Below are 16,555 nucleotides of genomic sequence, written 5' to 3'. Positions count from 1 at the left end.
GAATGCAAAATGATTTCCAGAAGAAAGAAGTTAAATTTTTACTGGCCTAAATGTGGTTAGAAACAACTTGAACTTACATCAATTTCAGAAGGTACCGTCAAGTAGCAAGGATTCTGTTTCCACATATCTACACACTGAAAGATGGGAGGGAAATACAAAACAATGTGAATATCTGTATACTAATGATTAAGAATAAAGAAACAATGTTGGCTCGCATAACTTGCAATGGACTTACATTCCCAGCTTTAGAAATTTTGAGGTCATACTGCTGTGTTCCTTTCCTTTCCTTTCTTTTCTGTAAGTAGTCAAGTAGTCGGAGCTGAGGTGGAGTTGGATAATGTGCCACATCCTGTTGCCGATTCAGAGAGGACCTGGAGTATCTCTTGAAACACCTAACACATATTGAGAAATGTGCTTGTAAAACAACAAACTGAAACTTATTAACACGTGTGCTAATACACGCAGGAAAAGGCCATTTTCATTGTAACTAAAAGATGTGCTGTGCAATATGCTTTTTTAAAATTTTTATCTTGGAATAAAAATTATGATGGAAGAATTTTGTGAATAACAGCAATTAAAATACTAACAAAAATTTAAAATAAAACAGAATATTGTCCAGATTTAATTCATCTTGCTAAAACTTTGTGCTACTGATATTATTCACAAAAAGTTAAAATACTATTAAAAATATGGTAGCTTTGCCACTCTTTAGCCCAAACAAGATCCTTAGCCCTGTTAGAATTATACCTACAGTTGTAGTCACGAAGACTACTTGCAATAATGCTGAAGCTATCTTTAGCTAATCTGTGTACTCCTAAGCATCTACTATCTATTTTTATACCTATTTTTGTTAATTTTAACAGACTGTTTATATATTTTACATATTACTGAGCATGTATATATATTTCTTAGTATAATTAACAGGAACCATTCCAGGCTACTGTAAAATAGTAGTGAACATAACTATACACAAAAATGAAGCTATTCTAACAGATTGTATAGTAGACTGGCACCACACTGCTCTTAAAGTCATTCAGACGCTAATCCTCCAAACAATTACACCCATGCTTAACTTAGTTTCACCAGCTATTCACAACTGAGCTTATGCATAAATGTTTACAGAATCAAGACCTTCTGCATGACACTGACGATTTAAGTTTGTTGAACCATTTAAGCAACAGAAAACATATTAATTTTGCTGGATTTTATCCTGTTATATAGTTGAATATTTTGTAATTTATGCATTAAGGTCAGGCCATGAAAACAAGTTCCCATATTCTTAAAGTAAAAGCTGTGAAATATTATCCTTGAGCACTATAGCCTTGAATTCATTTTTTTGGGCAAAGTAGTACAAGGATGGTTTAGAATGAAGCATTTTTTAACGCCATACACTCATATTTAACATTGTTCACAGCTGCCGTCTGCTTCTGCTGTGAATATTTTGATTATACTTGCCACAGCAAAAACAAGGACATGACCATAAGAGAACAATACAATTTGTATTCACTCAATATGGTACTATAAGAAAATAATTAATGTACATATATTTTATGTATACACATATTACATACACATTATAAGTTTAATATATTAACAGCTGAATTTAATATAATCCATAGCTCAACAGACCTTTAAACATTTCCTATTTAGAAGAAATTGTAGAAGCATTACACAGAACAAGTACTAAATAAGACTTTCAAAGCTTGCTTAATTTAAATGAATTTAACACTGGTCATGAACATATAACAAATTAGTGTATGGTTTGTTTATTTTTTCTTTAAAGTAATCTGTAAAATTCTGAGCAGGTTTATATTATGTCCTGACATATGACAGACTAATTATTACCGTTTCATTGAGCGAGTGTTCATCTTCTGCTTGTTATAGAGGAGTCTGTTTGTTGTGCAGGTTACTGCTATTGAAGGATCCAGACACAAAGGCTCTGCTGTAGCCAAGATAAGCTGGCTCTCAAGTAGAAGTTTGTCTTCCTACAATATATGCAAATTTTAATTATGTAAAAAATTGGAAATTTTATATATCTTTACAGGCTTTTATTTCATGCTACTCATCATGGTATCTGAATATGTGTGTATATATGTATGCATGCACAAGCATGTACTACTTGTTAACCCAGCAAAATATATTTTTATTGTTTAGGAATCATTACGCTCATTTTAGGTTGAGAATTTTTTTTATTTTTTTTTTTATAGCAAAAAGCTCCCTGAAAACCCTACTACTGAGGAGTACTTTTTCTTTTTTACACACACATACACAATAAACAAATCAGTTGTCAATGACGTATCTTGATGAGGTGGCTAAGTTTCTATTTTAACACAACTGATGTATATAAGACACAAGATACTGGTTGAGGCAAACAACTTGAATATGTCTGTGCTGCTCAGCAGATGTATTTGCCACTAGTGAGGATTGTTGCATGAAATCAACTAAAATTACATCATCTTAGTTAGTTTCACTCTGCTATCAGTACCAGTGGGAAAGGGCTTTTAAGAAGGAGAGTTGTACAGAGTTAGAGTCCTTCTTTAGATGCCATCCTGGGCCAACATGATCAAGATGATGGAGGGTAAGGAGGGATGACTAATTAGATTATCTCTAATGTTTTCATCCTATATAATAGAACATTAAGTGCTGAGCATCTTCAAAATTTCAACACCTATTATCTTCACTGGGAGTTGAAGGTGTTCAGTGGTTTTCAAGATCACGCTGCTAGTGAGCTATTTTGGCATGTCTCTTCAACATCAAACAGATTCCTGGCCACTCTAAAATAATCCAATTATCTGTACAATGTCCTATTAATATAGGTTGCAAAATTGCTTTGCTTTATCCTTTATATCATTGCAAGGTTTACATTTACATGGAAACTTACCTGTGTCCATTTGTGGTTGTCACTTGTTATGGAATGCACATCACAAATTAAAGTCTGAAAAAAACAGGCACATTTTGGTTACTTTTCAAATAAATACTATAACTGTAATATATTTGTATATAAAAACCATTTAATTTGCTGTATCTCTTACCTGCATTGTTGGACGCAGAAGAACATGCTTGCTTTGGTACGTTGGAGATTTCATATTACCAGACTGTCTGTAGTCGCGTATTTCTGCTATGACACACCCACAATGAAAAATATTAACCTGTTTGAATCAAATAAAAATATTTCTGTAAATATACATTTACAGAATTCTTGGATCCACCTTTGTAATTATACACACACTCACATATACTATAAAAACAATAGAATGGGTGGATCCTGAGACTATTATGGACTTAGCCATTGTCATTGAAAACCTTTTGGCACTTATGCAATGATTTTATAGCTAATTGCGACTTCCTGCCATGTTTTCACTCTGTAATTATATATACTCCAGCCAGACATGAAGCCAAATTTATCCCTAGCACAGGATGCTGTCCTTTCTGCTGAACTCAGTGAGAGTGGTGCAGTTGTTTCTGCTTGCATAATATGGTCCCTGGTGCTGTGCTTGTTATTACTATGGCTAAACCAGTAAAAAACACCAAACCATTAGGTCAGTGGTTCTCCAATTGTGGGTCAGGACCACAAAGTGAGTAGCAACTACATTTTAATGGAGTTGCCAAGTCTGTCTTAAACTTGTAAGGGCTCAGAGCCAAAGCTGAAGCCCAAGCCCCACCACTTGGCTATAGCAGTGGGTGGTGGGGCTCAGGTTACAGGTGTTCTGCTTTAGGTTGAAGCCCTTGGGCTTCAGTTTTGGCCCCTCAAGGTGGTGGAGCTTGGACAATGGTCCCCTGGCCTTGCCCTTCAGGGGTCAGGGAGACTTGGACTTTGGTTACCCCCTCCTTGGGTCATGCAGTAATTTTTGTTGTCAGAAAAGGATCACGGTACAATGATGTTTGAGAATTCCTGTACTAGGCATTGTCAAGTGCAGTGATCTCTAGTACACACCCAAATAAATGCAATACCCAAGCTCCAAAACAGCATAATAACATTAAGATAAAAAAACATGACTACTTACATTTATGAAATTCCAATCTCAAACATTTAGCTCAAGTGCACTTTTCTGGAGCATAACAATCACAGGGGCTTCTCATTTTAGACTAAACCATGGCAAAAAATCCAACATGTGGATGAATGTGTTTGTTTTGGATGCTAACAAGATATTTTATTCTGAACACTAAACAAATTATGAGCTTAATGCTTCAAACTGCTCACTGAAGGTGCGCAGAAGCATCTACAGAGAGTACTTTGTCCAATCAGAGTATGATTAAAAGAATAACCCTTAATTGCAAAGAATTTCATACCTGAGATTTTTCTAAAAGATCAACCAAAATAGGTGGCAGCTCCTCTGCATCCAAATATTCAAGGAGTTCACCTTCCTCATAAGGCAGTCGAATGGTCTCAGAATCTGAATACAAAGAATTCAATGCTTTATCTATTGCTTCTCAGTACAGCTTCAAAAGTCAAATGTTAGAAATAAAGCATGTCAAAAAGAAAAAGAGGGGCTGCTGAAAAATATCCCAAATCCTAATTTTCTTTGAATAATATTTATTTTCATCCTTTTGATTGTATTTCTTAGCATTTAATATTGGCTTTATCCTGCTTTATTGCAGTAAATGGCAAAACTTTATGAGAGCACAATTTGGCCCCAAAATGGCTTCTCTATAAACCTAAAATATAGGGGGAATAGGAAATCTGTCTCTTTCAATATCAACAATAAATGATAGTAATGATTTAAAAAACCTAGTGAAAACAGTCCTAAAGCATTATTAATCCCTAATCCTGCAAACAGGCACGTTTAACTTCAGGCATTTAAGTAATCCCATTGGCTTCAATGAGACTACTCACATACTGAAAGTTAACTAGGTGAATAAGTATCTGCAGGATCGAGGGCCATGTTTCAACAATAACACAATCCCTATACAAACAAACTAAATTTCCTATTTGTTGTAGGAAGCGCAGAATGCTGTTTTCCAAATCTCTCATCTGGTATTTGCCTTGAACTGACATACACAACACAATATACTAAAGAAATTGCTATTTTTAAGAAGTCACCTTGAAATTGTCTATTTTTTTAATTGACTGTTACCATAGAAATGTATATGTAAATCTCTCTTTGTTTTCCTAAAGGAAGCCCTACATATGATTAATATTCCAGAGTTTCTGTTCCTGACTACCAGGTACAAAACAGCTTTAGTTGAGCCTACATTTTCATAAGTGACTCATGATTTTGGATACTGCAGTTTTGAGTACCCAACTAGACAAAATTTAAAAGGACTCGATTGTCATGAAATGCTAAAAATAAGGACATTTAACTTTGTCTAATCAGGCAAATAAAATCACTGGTCACTTCTGAAAATGTTCCTCTTTAATTATAAGCACTGTGGCTAGTATCACTTATTTCCCATTTTAAGACCCTTTTTAGTTGCTTATAATTTTACTACATTTAATCACATGAGCTGCAATTTCCTATATTTTGTGTCTGCCTAAGGCTGATTTTTCCTAGAAAGTTTTTTTTTTTTTTTTTTTAAAGGCTCATTTGCTTCCAAGGGAAAAATTAGGGAAGATTAGGTAAAAACCAGTTGTTTCGCCTACGTTAAAAAAAAACTCTTACAACTGTTTTATTGAGAATCTCTAGTGCCTATGTACTTTCAAGCAGGGACTTGAAATTTGGCAGGAGCACTGCTTTTTGCTGTCCCCCTAGAAAAGCTTCCAAATTTAGCCAAACACTCAGTAAAGACCTAGTAGAATTTGGCAGTTTAATGCTCTTAAGAGTTCATCTTGACTGGGCATTTTCCAGCCCATGGATACATGGGCTGAAATCTTCCCCACCACCGCTGCATGCAACTGATATGGGCCACTATAGCATGCAGCACAGACAGAAAGCAGACAAGTCTTTCCAGTGCCCTCAGTGCTTGCCCATCTGGCATTCTGGCAGCATGTAGGAAGCAACTTAACTTGAGACCAGAGATGATGAGCTGGACCTGAACATGGAGGAACAATGGACAGAATAGATCAGGACAAGCTGCCCAGGTGTAGGAGGAAGATTAAGATGAGGAACCTAGAAAGGAAAGTGCCTGAGACTGGATGAGGTGCTGGGGATAGCAGAGACTGGGTCTGATCAAAGAACTCTGGAGAAGACTATGACTTGAATAGGGAGGCTGGGCCTGACTAAGCAAAGAGACTTAGAAATACTGGGCCAAGAAGACTGGCAGGGGATGAAGGACTGAGACAGGCTGGATATAAGTGTTATGGGCCACACTCCCATGTAAAAGGATGAATTTGTCTCTAGACAAATGTCATATACAGAACCAGACTACTCAAAAGGCTAAAGCATGCTAATTTAGCATTTATTTATATGAACATCATCCATGATCAGGTGGTTGGACATTTTTAGTTCAAGAACAGAATTGTACAGAAGCTTGCTTTAGAAAAGAAACAAGCACCAAATACAAGCAGCCAGCATGGCTCATAACGACTAGTTAGTGTTTGTAAAGCACACTGAACATAAGAAGTGTTAAACAGCAGGAATATTACCTGATCCATTTTTTCCCCTGAGCATCAGCGAATAACCCTCATTCCCTGGATAGAGATTCACAACCAAACATGACAATGTCTCCTGCATAACCAGCTTCTCAAGTAAGTTCACATTTCGCCTCAGCTTCTGCTTTAAAAGTAAAGTGTGCTCATGAAAATAATCAATAAAAATCAAGTAAGGAATAATATGTTATTTGCTAAAACAAATGAATCAATCAGGAAGTAAAATTATTAGAGAATGCTAAACAGCACAGTGTCAAAATATAGAGTTTAAAAAGCCCAACATGTAATATAAATACACAATAGGGTACATTCATTAAGTAATGTAAACTTAAAAAAAGCAAGACTTAAGAAAAATCACTCAGTTGGGTCTTTTTAATCCTTTTCATTCCTAGGTCCACAGTTAATATGGTTATAATCTAAGAATACCCCCTATGCTATCATCCCACAAAACCTACTCTGTACATATATTTTATAAATGGTAAATTTAACCAAACAGAATTTTTTGACCAAACAATAAAGCAGACCTTCTGAAATTCTTTTCACAGCAAAAATTTACTTCCAGATTTACAGTATGACTGTAGAATCTAAAAATCTGTCCTAGTTGCTTTGCGTTTCCTAGATTTGCAGAAATCTGATCCAAGTGCCACAATAACTTTTACAATTATTTGTAAGGAGAGTCCTGTTCACTAACAACAGTTTTGGTCTGAATGACCTATTTCCCCTCTTCCTCATCCTATGCCCACTTACACTTTCAGCTATTCAAAATCCTTGGCAATAAGAGTATTAGTTTTTAAGCCTGAGATTTCACATGTTTATATTTCTATCTTTGTTTCATGGTTGAAGACTAAACTTGGGTGAAGGTGCTGCTTAAATGAAATGTGTCACACCTAGGCAGTTTTGCTGCTGGTTTCTCCTCCAAGGACCAAACACATCAGCTGTGGGAGAATGAAGAAAAAACAGACAAACCCTATCAATTTGCTACCACTTTTGATAGGGGAAGCATTTCTGAGGGGAAAGGAAAAATAGACTGAACAAGGAGTGCTGCTGTTAAGGCACAAGGCAATTTTAACAGGCAACAAGAAGAATGGGGTAAAAACCTGTGGATCTCACCTGGCTTACCCTGGGTTGACTGCCAGGAACCTTTCCTATGCCTCTCAAGCTCATAAATGGCAGCAACCATTTCATGTTCCCCCATCTAATACACTTGAGACATGCAGGCAACAACAGAGGAACAGATGCAAAAGCATAATGCTTCTGCTGCATGGGAAAGAGACAGGGAAGAAACCAGCTTCTGCTAATAGTGCCAGACTAGGCTGCTCAAGAGATCAGACTTTTCCCCTGGGGCACTGGAGATCCAACCATCCAGCAATGCAAACCTTTTTATCTACCAGACTCACATGATATCCCAGTTCCAAGTAGAAACAGCAGACTACACATATACTGCTTCCACAGAAGTTCACTGCTTACAGGATTGGGGGTGAGACTGCTTGCTATACCTTCAGCTGAGTTGAGGTATTCCTTGGGGAATTTTGTACTACTGCGTGTGTGCAGAATGAATAAGCCCCTTCTCCCATTCATTCCTTCTTTCCTTCTTTCTTTCTGTGCAGAAAAGCTTCTGGTGGAATGTTATTGTCGTTACACCTTTTGCCCATCAGAGGATGCTATGGCACTAGAATACAGTTGCAGATCCCAGCAGAAAATAACTTCTGAAGTTTCACCTTTTGCCCACCAGAGGGTGAAATGGTGCTAGAATGCAGCAGTCAATTGCCTTGAAGAGAAAAAGGGTAAGGAAAAGAAAAAGCCTGCAGAGCCTTCTTCACAGTCCATGTGGGACCAAATCAGGAGACAAAAGGATTCGGGGAAATAGACAGCATGCGGCTGTGGAGAGTCAGACAGGGGCTCATAAGGGCTAGTAGGGAAGGGCAGACTGGCATAAGGGCTGAAAGATGTTGAGCAGCGGTGCGCAACCCGTGGCTGCCTTCCTGGGAGGTCGCAGCGCTTGGATCTGGCCAGCCGCTTTTTCTAGCTTCTCGGCTCAGCATTCGACGTATATGCGGCAGGGGCGGGTGGAGTGGCAGGAGAGTGGCCCGACAATTAAAGGAGCCACTTTTTTTTTTGCGCCAGCAAATTTGGCGACCCCCATGGGGTTTGCGAATTAAAAAAGGTTGTGCACCACTGGTGTAGGGGATTGGAAAGGGAGTGCAGGCCTGCATAGGGACAGGGATGTGCTAGGGCACAGAGACATACAGGGACAGTGGCAGATGTGCCTGACTGTATGGGAGAGGCTACAGATCAGCCACAATCTGCATGGAGGTAGCTCCCTAACAGTCTCTCCCTGTCCTCCCTCCTCAAAAAACCCATTCCATATCTTTCCCGCCTATACCTGACAAACCTCCAAATTCACACTCAGGCTCCTTCCCAGCAATTACTTCCCTCTCCCTCAGCTCCTTTGTTACCCCTGACTCTCCCAAACCTTTTCAATGCTTTGGAGGGGTGCAGGAAATACAGTTCTATATTGTACTTCAAATGAACGTTTACTTACAGCTCTGTATTAACATGACCAATAAAGAATCTATTTGTCAAAAAACATTTTTTGTTCTATGCATTGTTACAACCATACTAGCTGCAAATAACCAAAAATAACGGAGACTAGTATGATTAGATTGTGCTGTTTTGACAAATATGCAGAACTGGAATATACTGTGTGCAGAATTTCTAATTTCTGGCATAGAATTCTACCAGGAGTTTGTCCTATCGAGGCAACCAAATGGTACACAGTTTGTGTGCTTGAGAGGAAGATCTTAAAAAATAACAAATAGTCCTACAGCACCTTATAGACTAAGGGTGTGTCCAGAGAACAGGGTTTTGTCGACAAAAGTGAACATAATGTCGACAGAACTCAGCAGTTTTGTCGACGCTGGTAAACCTCATTTTCTGTTGAGTTCTGTCGACAGAAGGTGTTATTGCCTGTAGGGTTGCGTCTAGACTACAGGGTTTTGTCAACAAAGCAGCTTGCTTTGTCAACAGAACTGAACGTGTCTAGACACTCTATGTCGACAGAAGTTTTGTCGACAGTATCTGTCGACAAAACTTCCGTCGACAAAACCCTGTAGTCTAGACGTACCCTAAGAAAAACGTAAATGGTATCATGAGCTTTCGTAGGCAAAACTAAATTCTTCTGATGAATGGAGTTAAGGGGTCCAGGTTGCAAAATTAATAGCAGAGAAAGAGAGGGGAGGGGGACAGAAAGAGAAGGAAAAAATTGTTAAAGTGTCCATGCCAAATGAAGCACATAGAGTGGGTTCTATGTACTCAAGGGGCAGGGCCCAAACAGGAAGGGGCAGGGCTGCCCCACCCCATAATTGGTCTGAGGGTGGGGGAGCCCCTTTGCCTCCCCTTCCCACTAGGTACCCATGCCCTGGAAGAGGCTTGGCACACTCCCCTACCCCCAGGCAATCAGGGTCTGGGGGTGGGAGAGCGCGGGAAACCAACCCCCAGCCTGTGAGGAGCATGGGGCACTTTGAAGTGCCACAGGATCCTCACAGGAGGCTTCACACAGCTCCCCAGCCCCCTAGGCCCTGATTGGCCTGGGGTGGGGGAGTGTGCAAAGCCTCCTCTGCTCCCCCCCACCCATGGCACTTCAAAGCACCACATACTTCTAGTAGGGCGGTAGGAGGCATCACATGCTCCCCCAGGTCCTAATTGGCTTGGGAGCAGCAGGGCCTCTGTGGGCCAGATCCACCCGCTTGGCGGTCCAGATCCGGCCCACAGAGGCTCTTTTGCCCACCTCTGTTGTAGAGACTATCCAGTTTGGCCAATACACATAGAAGAGGGGCATGCCTTACACCTGATGGCATGTATCACATTGGTGGATGTTCAGTTATATGAGACTCTGATGTGGTGGTTTATGTGGTTAAGTTCTATGATGATGTCACTAATACAGATGCATGGACAGAGCTGGCACTGGAGTTGATTGCAGGGGTAGGTTCCTGGATGAGTATGAGGGAGGTGGGCTATGTAGTTGCTGAAAATAATTTGTTTGAGGTTAGGGGATTATCTGTAGGCGAGGACTGGCCTGTTCCCCAAGGCATGTGAGAGTGAGGGATTTAGGAAGATATAACAGATCCCCAGTCTCAACCCCACCCATTTACCTAGCTCATGCAGTGTTTTCCTCACATGTAGTACTTCATCTAAAAAACAAACAAAGCTTCCCACAATCACAGCCACAGCGAGTCAGGCCAATGGTCCATCTAGCTCAGTATCAAGGCTCGGATTGTGAATCAGCCTCTTCCTTGGGGAGGACTTCCTATCAAATGTTGATTTTATTTTCAATAAAATATTGGTATTGGATAATTATGTTCCTTTCATTCCTGGTAATCCAATAGCACAAGATTTTCAGTCAGATGGCTAGGTATTTTAACTTGAGAGCTCTCAAATTCTTCAGGACTAAATTTAGGAATAAAGTATTTGCTGTTGTTTAAACAGATATCAATAGGAAATGAATTTCAGATAATTGGTTTTTATAATAATCACCCACCTTACAGTGTTTTATATATTATCACAGTGATCTAACATGCTCAAAGATAAACAATGTCTCCATCTCTGTGTTACGGGAACAGAATTATGACAGTTTCTAATTCTAGTCTGGTGTGTAAATACCAGAGATATTCATCTAGTCAGAGGCACTATTTTATGCTAAGAATGTGCAAGTAAATAATTTCATCAACTGACCACTTCTGACAGAATTACTAAATGCAGGCAGACTCAGATACATTTCAGAAGCATATCCAACTGTCCCACTAATAAAGGAAAACAAAGATCTATATTTTTAAGGAAGGGAGTTGTCCCTTCCTTAACGAGAACAATTATAATGGCAATTTCATTGTAATTCTAATTTAATTCTGCTAGCCTCTCGCAACTGTATGTGATTGACACATTTTTATTTTTTCTAAATATATTGCCAGTAAGCAGCTGTTCAGTTACATTGCTTATTTTTTTCAGCCTTCCTGAGGCTAAAATAATAATATATTGACATCAGGTTATTCATTCTGGATTGAACTATTTAAATCAACTTTTGAAGTGTAAAATGAGTGAGTTTGCCATATGAATTGGCACTAGGAAGTACAAGATCTCAGAACCAGTTCCAGTAAAAACAATGTCTCCGTTGAGCTGGCTGTTAAGAGTGCTGGCTCAGGACTGGTCCTCGTGAGCCTGCTGGCTGTTGCTAGGATAGGAGAGCCAGATTTGGGGGTTATGGGCATCATTATGCTCGGTCCAAATGTTAGGGGCCAGTTACAGCATTAAGCAAGAGGTAAAGAGTTGCTTTTTCTCCCTCCCCTGTCTACTGCTGGGGCCCAATAACTACCACATACTGTAAAGTATAACTATCAAACGAGATCTAGGAGAAGCAGTGTTTATAACAATCCGAATATAGTTGTACAGGTCTGTTTTTTCCTATTTTTGCCTAGAGGCAGCAGTGAGGGTGAGGGAGGTGTTGGTTCTTGCATGTAACCGTGAAGGTCAACAGTGTACACTACCACATTACTAATTCAATCAAATACTTTTAGCCCATTTTATCATTTGGGGACACAGATTAATTGAACGACTGTATGCTACTGTTGTTATTCCAGACCCTAACTTAAATCATTGAAATTTACACTGTAAAAGTTTATTTTTATGACTTGTCATCTCTCCTAACATGGCTCAAATGAGTGTTTCTGGAAAAATGCTCTAGCTGTTTATTGGGTGTCTCGTTATTTGGTAGTATGCAAATACGGAAAAATGCTGCTTCCATCACTCTGAAGTAATGTTACTTTTTTTCCTGGTCTGATACTCTTAGCTTTATTGTGGCCAGTACAGTTACAGTAACTAGAAACTATTTATGAAACACCAGCAAACCCCTTCATACCAAACACAGGCAAACTTAATCACCAACATTTAAGTTTCAGTAATGGGTCTAAACATTTTCTCCCTTTCAATTTACCATATTTAGATAAGTCTTTACCTAAAGGCCAGTAAATTCATACCTCATTCTACAGGCAACAGAAATTAATAGCATTGGCTTTGCCCTGACTAGGTATGTAGTTATGCCATCCTCTGGCAACACCACAACTTTAGTCCTGTTACTCTCTCAGCCTAGGAGACTAATCTTTTTCAGTGTAAAAAAACCTACTGCAAAGCTATACCAAGTAGCCTAGTCTGTTCCAGAGTTGATCATTATGATAAATGAGAGGGAGCTGCACTATTTTTAGCAACCTGTTTTGTAGTTATACTAATCAAAGAGATTGGTTCATCACTTTCTAACTTCATAGCAAAGGGCCTCCTAACACCATGTTATCTTCTATGCAAAAGTCCAATCACAGTGGTCTATTTGTAAACATTTCCTTGAATGTTGAATGGCTTATTATATACAGGGTTTTGAAAGCTTTATTAATACATGTTAATCTAGCAGTCATAATACTCAGCACTTTCACAGAACTCTGAAACATCAATTATGCCTCATACAATGCCCACAAGTCTTCATGAAAGATAGAAGAAAGATAAAGGAAAGGAGGCAACTGATTTGTCTACAGTCAGACAAGACAGTAACTTTTGGATTCTCATCTTTATTTTGGATAATTTTTTTTGCGACACTACAGAAGACATTATGCAAAAGAAAAACTCATATATACACAACTAATAAAGAACTTCACATAACTATGACATATTTAAAGACGTAAGGGCTATACTTTGACCTGTCTCCCATAACTGAAAGAAAGGAATTTATTTGCATAATTTGGACAGAAAGCAATTTATAAACCAGGTCCTTTTCCATAAGTGTTCATAATCCCAAAATTTCTCTATTTATTTTACAGTGCATCTCTGAGTCCATTTGTTCAAGAACTTCTTCTAAACAGCAAGAGCCAGGGTCACCAAAATTGCTTTGTAGCTTTCTCTTTTCCTAATTTAAAGCAAGGTCAGGGTTTGGTTGTGCTAAGACAACCAGAAGCCCCAGAAAAAGGGCAGTTTTCCAAAGGGAGGAGCTGCTTTTCCAAGAGATGCAATAGGAGAGTGGCCACTGGAGGCAGCAAGCCCACAAGGGAGAGCTATCCTGCAGTGTGTCCACTGGGGACAGTCTCCCTTGGTGGTATGTGGCCAGCAAGGTGGAGGCTCTGCCATCTTGCCTGCCAGAACACTGAGTAACTCCCTTGCCCCAAACCTTTTTTCCTCCCCTACTAGCCCTTGGCTGCATACACAGCTAGTCAGAAGGAAGAGGCCCCACGTGGGCTGGGGGAGGGTGGCCTGGAGATGGGAAAGAAAACAGGCCCCAGGCAGGCAGGCAGAAGCTGGGGGAGAGGGAGAACATATCCCTGACCCCAGCTTCCTGCATCCCTACCTCCCCCTGCCCACACACATCCCCAAAGCCTTGTCCCGATGGACCTGGGCAACACCAGTTAAATCTGCACTACACATTCAAAAAGTACTTCATTCAGGACAAGCAGTTAAAAATGTATTTCCATTTTAAATTATTTGACATATTTGTTTTATTTCTTCACGTGGTGACCGATGCAATGGAGATCTCAAGTCTTCAAATAGCATTTTCCTTCCCAAAAACATGTCACTTGTGTTTCTCTGTATCTCTGGTGTCCAACATTCTAGCCGCTACCACATGTGTGAGTGTGGCTAGCTCGTTATAGCAATAGTGGGTACTACTATATACTACAGTGGCTACTGCTTCAGAACTGGTTGGACACCACAGGCTTCGAAGGAACTGGAGCTGCACTTAGGGATGATGGAAGCCATCTCTGTCTCACTGGCCTTGCAATGAAGAATGCTGCTTTAGGGAAGCTCTGAAGATTGTGCGACAAAGACTTTGTCTTCCTGTTACCGAAGTGTTCACTCAATCCTTGATATTACATATTTCTAATTAGGGACATATTCTGGAACACTTTTTAGAGTGGGGGTCTGCATCTCTCCCCCTTATTCTGTCCACACTCCACCCCGGCCATTCTGTTGAGCTGGGGTCAGAAGCAAGGCAGTGGCCCAGAGAGAAGGATAAGAATAAAAGGGCCGAGACTGATGGCCCCAGGCACCTTGGGGATGGAAACTGTAAAGCCACAGGGTGCTGCAGCTTTCTTGGTAAGTAACTAAAAGCACCAAAAGTAAAGCTCAGTGGTGCATTAATGATTGATAATTACAACAGTTTAAATATTGATGTTTATTATTTTGCTGCAGATAGGCTTAGCTGGATGTTTCTGATAAGCCTCTTTGATTATCCAGAGATCTTGGGTGTACTATCCAGGAAATAATTTTACATGCATAATTTATGCAAAAATTGAATTTTTCTATTCCCTTAGGGAGAAGAGTGGGGCTTCAGGGGCGTCACAGAAATAGGCCACTTCCCTGCAGCATTACGAATGTCTGTTTACTAGGGCTACGTCTATACCGCACCCTTTTTCCGCAAAAGCTTATGCAAATGAAGTATGGAGTAGAATATCATGCTTCATTTGCACAATTAATTCATGCCTCATTTTTTCAGGAATAACAGCTCTTGCGCAAGAGAGGTTTTTTGCGCAAAAAGGAGCCGTCTACACAGGCTCTTGCACAAAAACAGCCCCTAATTAATTATGCAAATGAAGCATGGTGATATTCTACTCCACGCTTCATTTGCATAAGCTTTTGCAGAAAAAGGGTGCAGCATAGACATAGCTTAGGAAAGCTAGATAAGAGGTGCTATGGTCTCCAAACAGGCTTATTGAAAGCCAGTTGCAACACGATTGACTGACTAGCTGGACATCTTTATCTCTCTACAGTCATGATGCTGGTTTCAGGGGCTTGCACGGTTTCATGCACAACCTGCTAGCCTTTATTCATTAAATTACTATGAGTAATCAAGATGTTACATCATCTAGCACAATGATTTTCAAACTACTGGTTGCAACCCAGTACTGGGTCACAGAATGTCAGGTGCTATGTCTCATTGCTGCAGGGTGATCAGGTGACCAATGGAGGTGTTACGGCAGGCTACCTGCCTGTCCTGGCACTGCAGAGTGTGCTGTGCCCCAGAAGGGACCAGCAGCAGGCCCGGCTCCTAGATATGCAGGGGAAGGAAGAGGGGAAGTGCACAGGGCTCCATGCACTTCCCCGCCCCGAACACTAACTCCACACTTCCATTGGCCAGGAACCTACTACAGGCTGCTTCTGGGGCGCAGCATGGTCTGTGGTGCCAGGAAAGATAGGAAGCCCGCCTTAGCACCTCCACTGCACCACTGACTGGGAGCTGCTCAAGCCCCTCCTGCCCCATCCATGACCCTCCTCCTCTGCCTCTGGAAGCCAGAGCTTCTTCCTACATCCCAAAGCTGTCATCTTCAGCCCCACTCCAGAGCCGTCACACTAGTCAAATTATGTTGGGTTACAGGCACCAATTTTTTTCAACTGGGTCATGAGGAAAAAAAAAAGATTGAAAACCACTGATCTAGTAGTGTGTGCCAGTAGTTGGAAGGCCCTTCTCCTACTTCTCGCATTTGGCTCAAAGGGCAGGCAGTGAAGCATGGGAAAAGGAAAGATGTTGGGGAATGAATTGCATCAGTACTTCCTCTGCCACATTACATTGCCAGTTCAGATCTAAAACAATCTGTTGTCACCTCTAGGTTATCCTTCAAGGCTTGACTTATCTCTTTTGGTAACTGCTCGTTATTTTCTGGCTTTCATCATTCTAAGTAATTTTCTGCCCAATTTTCCAACCTCTCTTGATCCTGGGCCTCAGCAATGTTTGCAACTCTCCTAGTTTAATATTTGCAAACTTAATTGACAATGTTTTTACCCTCTCTTCCAGATTAGTGAGGACACGGAGACTGGAGGAAGGGGTAATGATTGGAGTTAATTTCACAGTCCAAGGTGAAAGCATTCCATAATGCAATGTGGTATCTCTAAGACTATGGGCTCATCTAGACTATGCTAGAATGTTGAAAGAGGATATGCAAATTCTGTGGGAATTTGCGTATCTTCCGCTTTCGAACATGAAAGTTGCTTAGACGCAGCTTTTTCTGC

At 40.2% G+C, this 16,555-nt stretch overlaps 1 protein-coding gene across 23 annotated transcripts in view; it reads right to left on the bottom strand.

Annotated features, from left to right (window-relative positions):
- The window catches only part of SUPT20H (SPT20 homolog, SAGA complex component), a 60,277-nt gene that overhangs the window by 29,413 nt on the left and 14,309 nt on the right, over positions 1-16,555 (bottom strand). For 14 of the 23 annotated variants that reach the window (XR_012900702.1, XM_075919134.1, XM_075919142.1 and 11 more), the window contains 7 exons: positions 6,524-6,653; positions 4,291-4,394; positions 3,033-3,149; positions 2,882-2,935; positions 1,846-1,985; positions 236-392; positions 78-134 (listed from right to left, as the gene is read on the bottom strand). Coding sequence is in view for 22 of the 23 variants with exons in the window: in XM_075919134.1 (XP_075775249.1) it covers positions 78-134; positions 236-392; positions 1,846-1,985; positions 2,882-2,935; positions 3,033-3,149; positions 4,291-4,394; positions 6,524-6,653 (759 nt within the window). In the remaining variant the exon portion in view is untranslated. The remainder of the gene's footprint in view (positions 1-77; positions 135-235; positions 393-1,845; positions 1,986-2,881; positions 2,936-3,032; positions 3,150-4,290; positions 4,395-6,523; positions 6,654-16,555) is intronic. The other 9 variants (XM_075919136.1, XM_075919151.1, XM_075919152.1 and 6 more) reach the window with 1 other exon arrangement.

The sequence above is a fragment of the Pelodiscus sinensis genome, chromosome 1 (genome assembly GCF_049634645.1).
Source record: "Pelodiscus sinensis isolate JC-2024 chromosome 1, ASM4963464v1, whole genome shotgun sequence".
NCBI classification, from domain to species: Eukaryota; Metazoa; Chordata; order Testudines; family Trionychidae; genus Pelodiscus; species Pelodiscus sinensis.
Note: the sequence above shows the minus strand (reverse complement) of the source record. Positions and strands in the feature narration are given on the sequence as shown.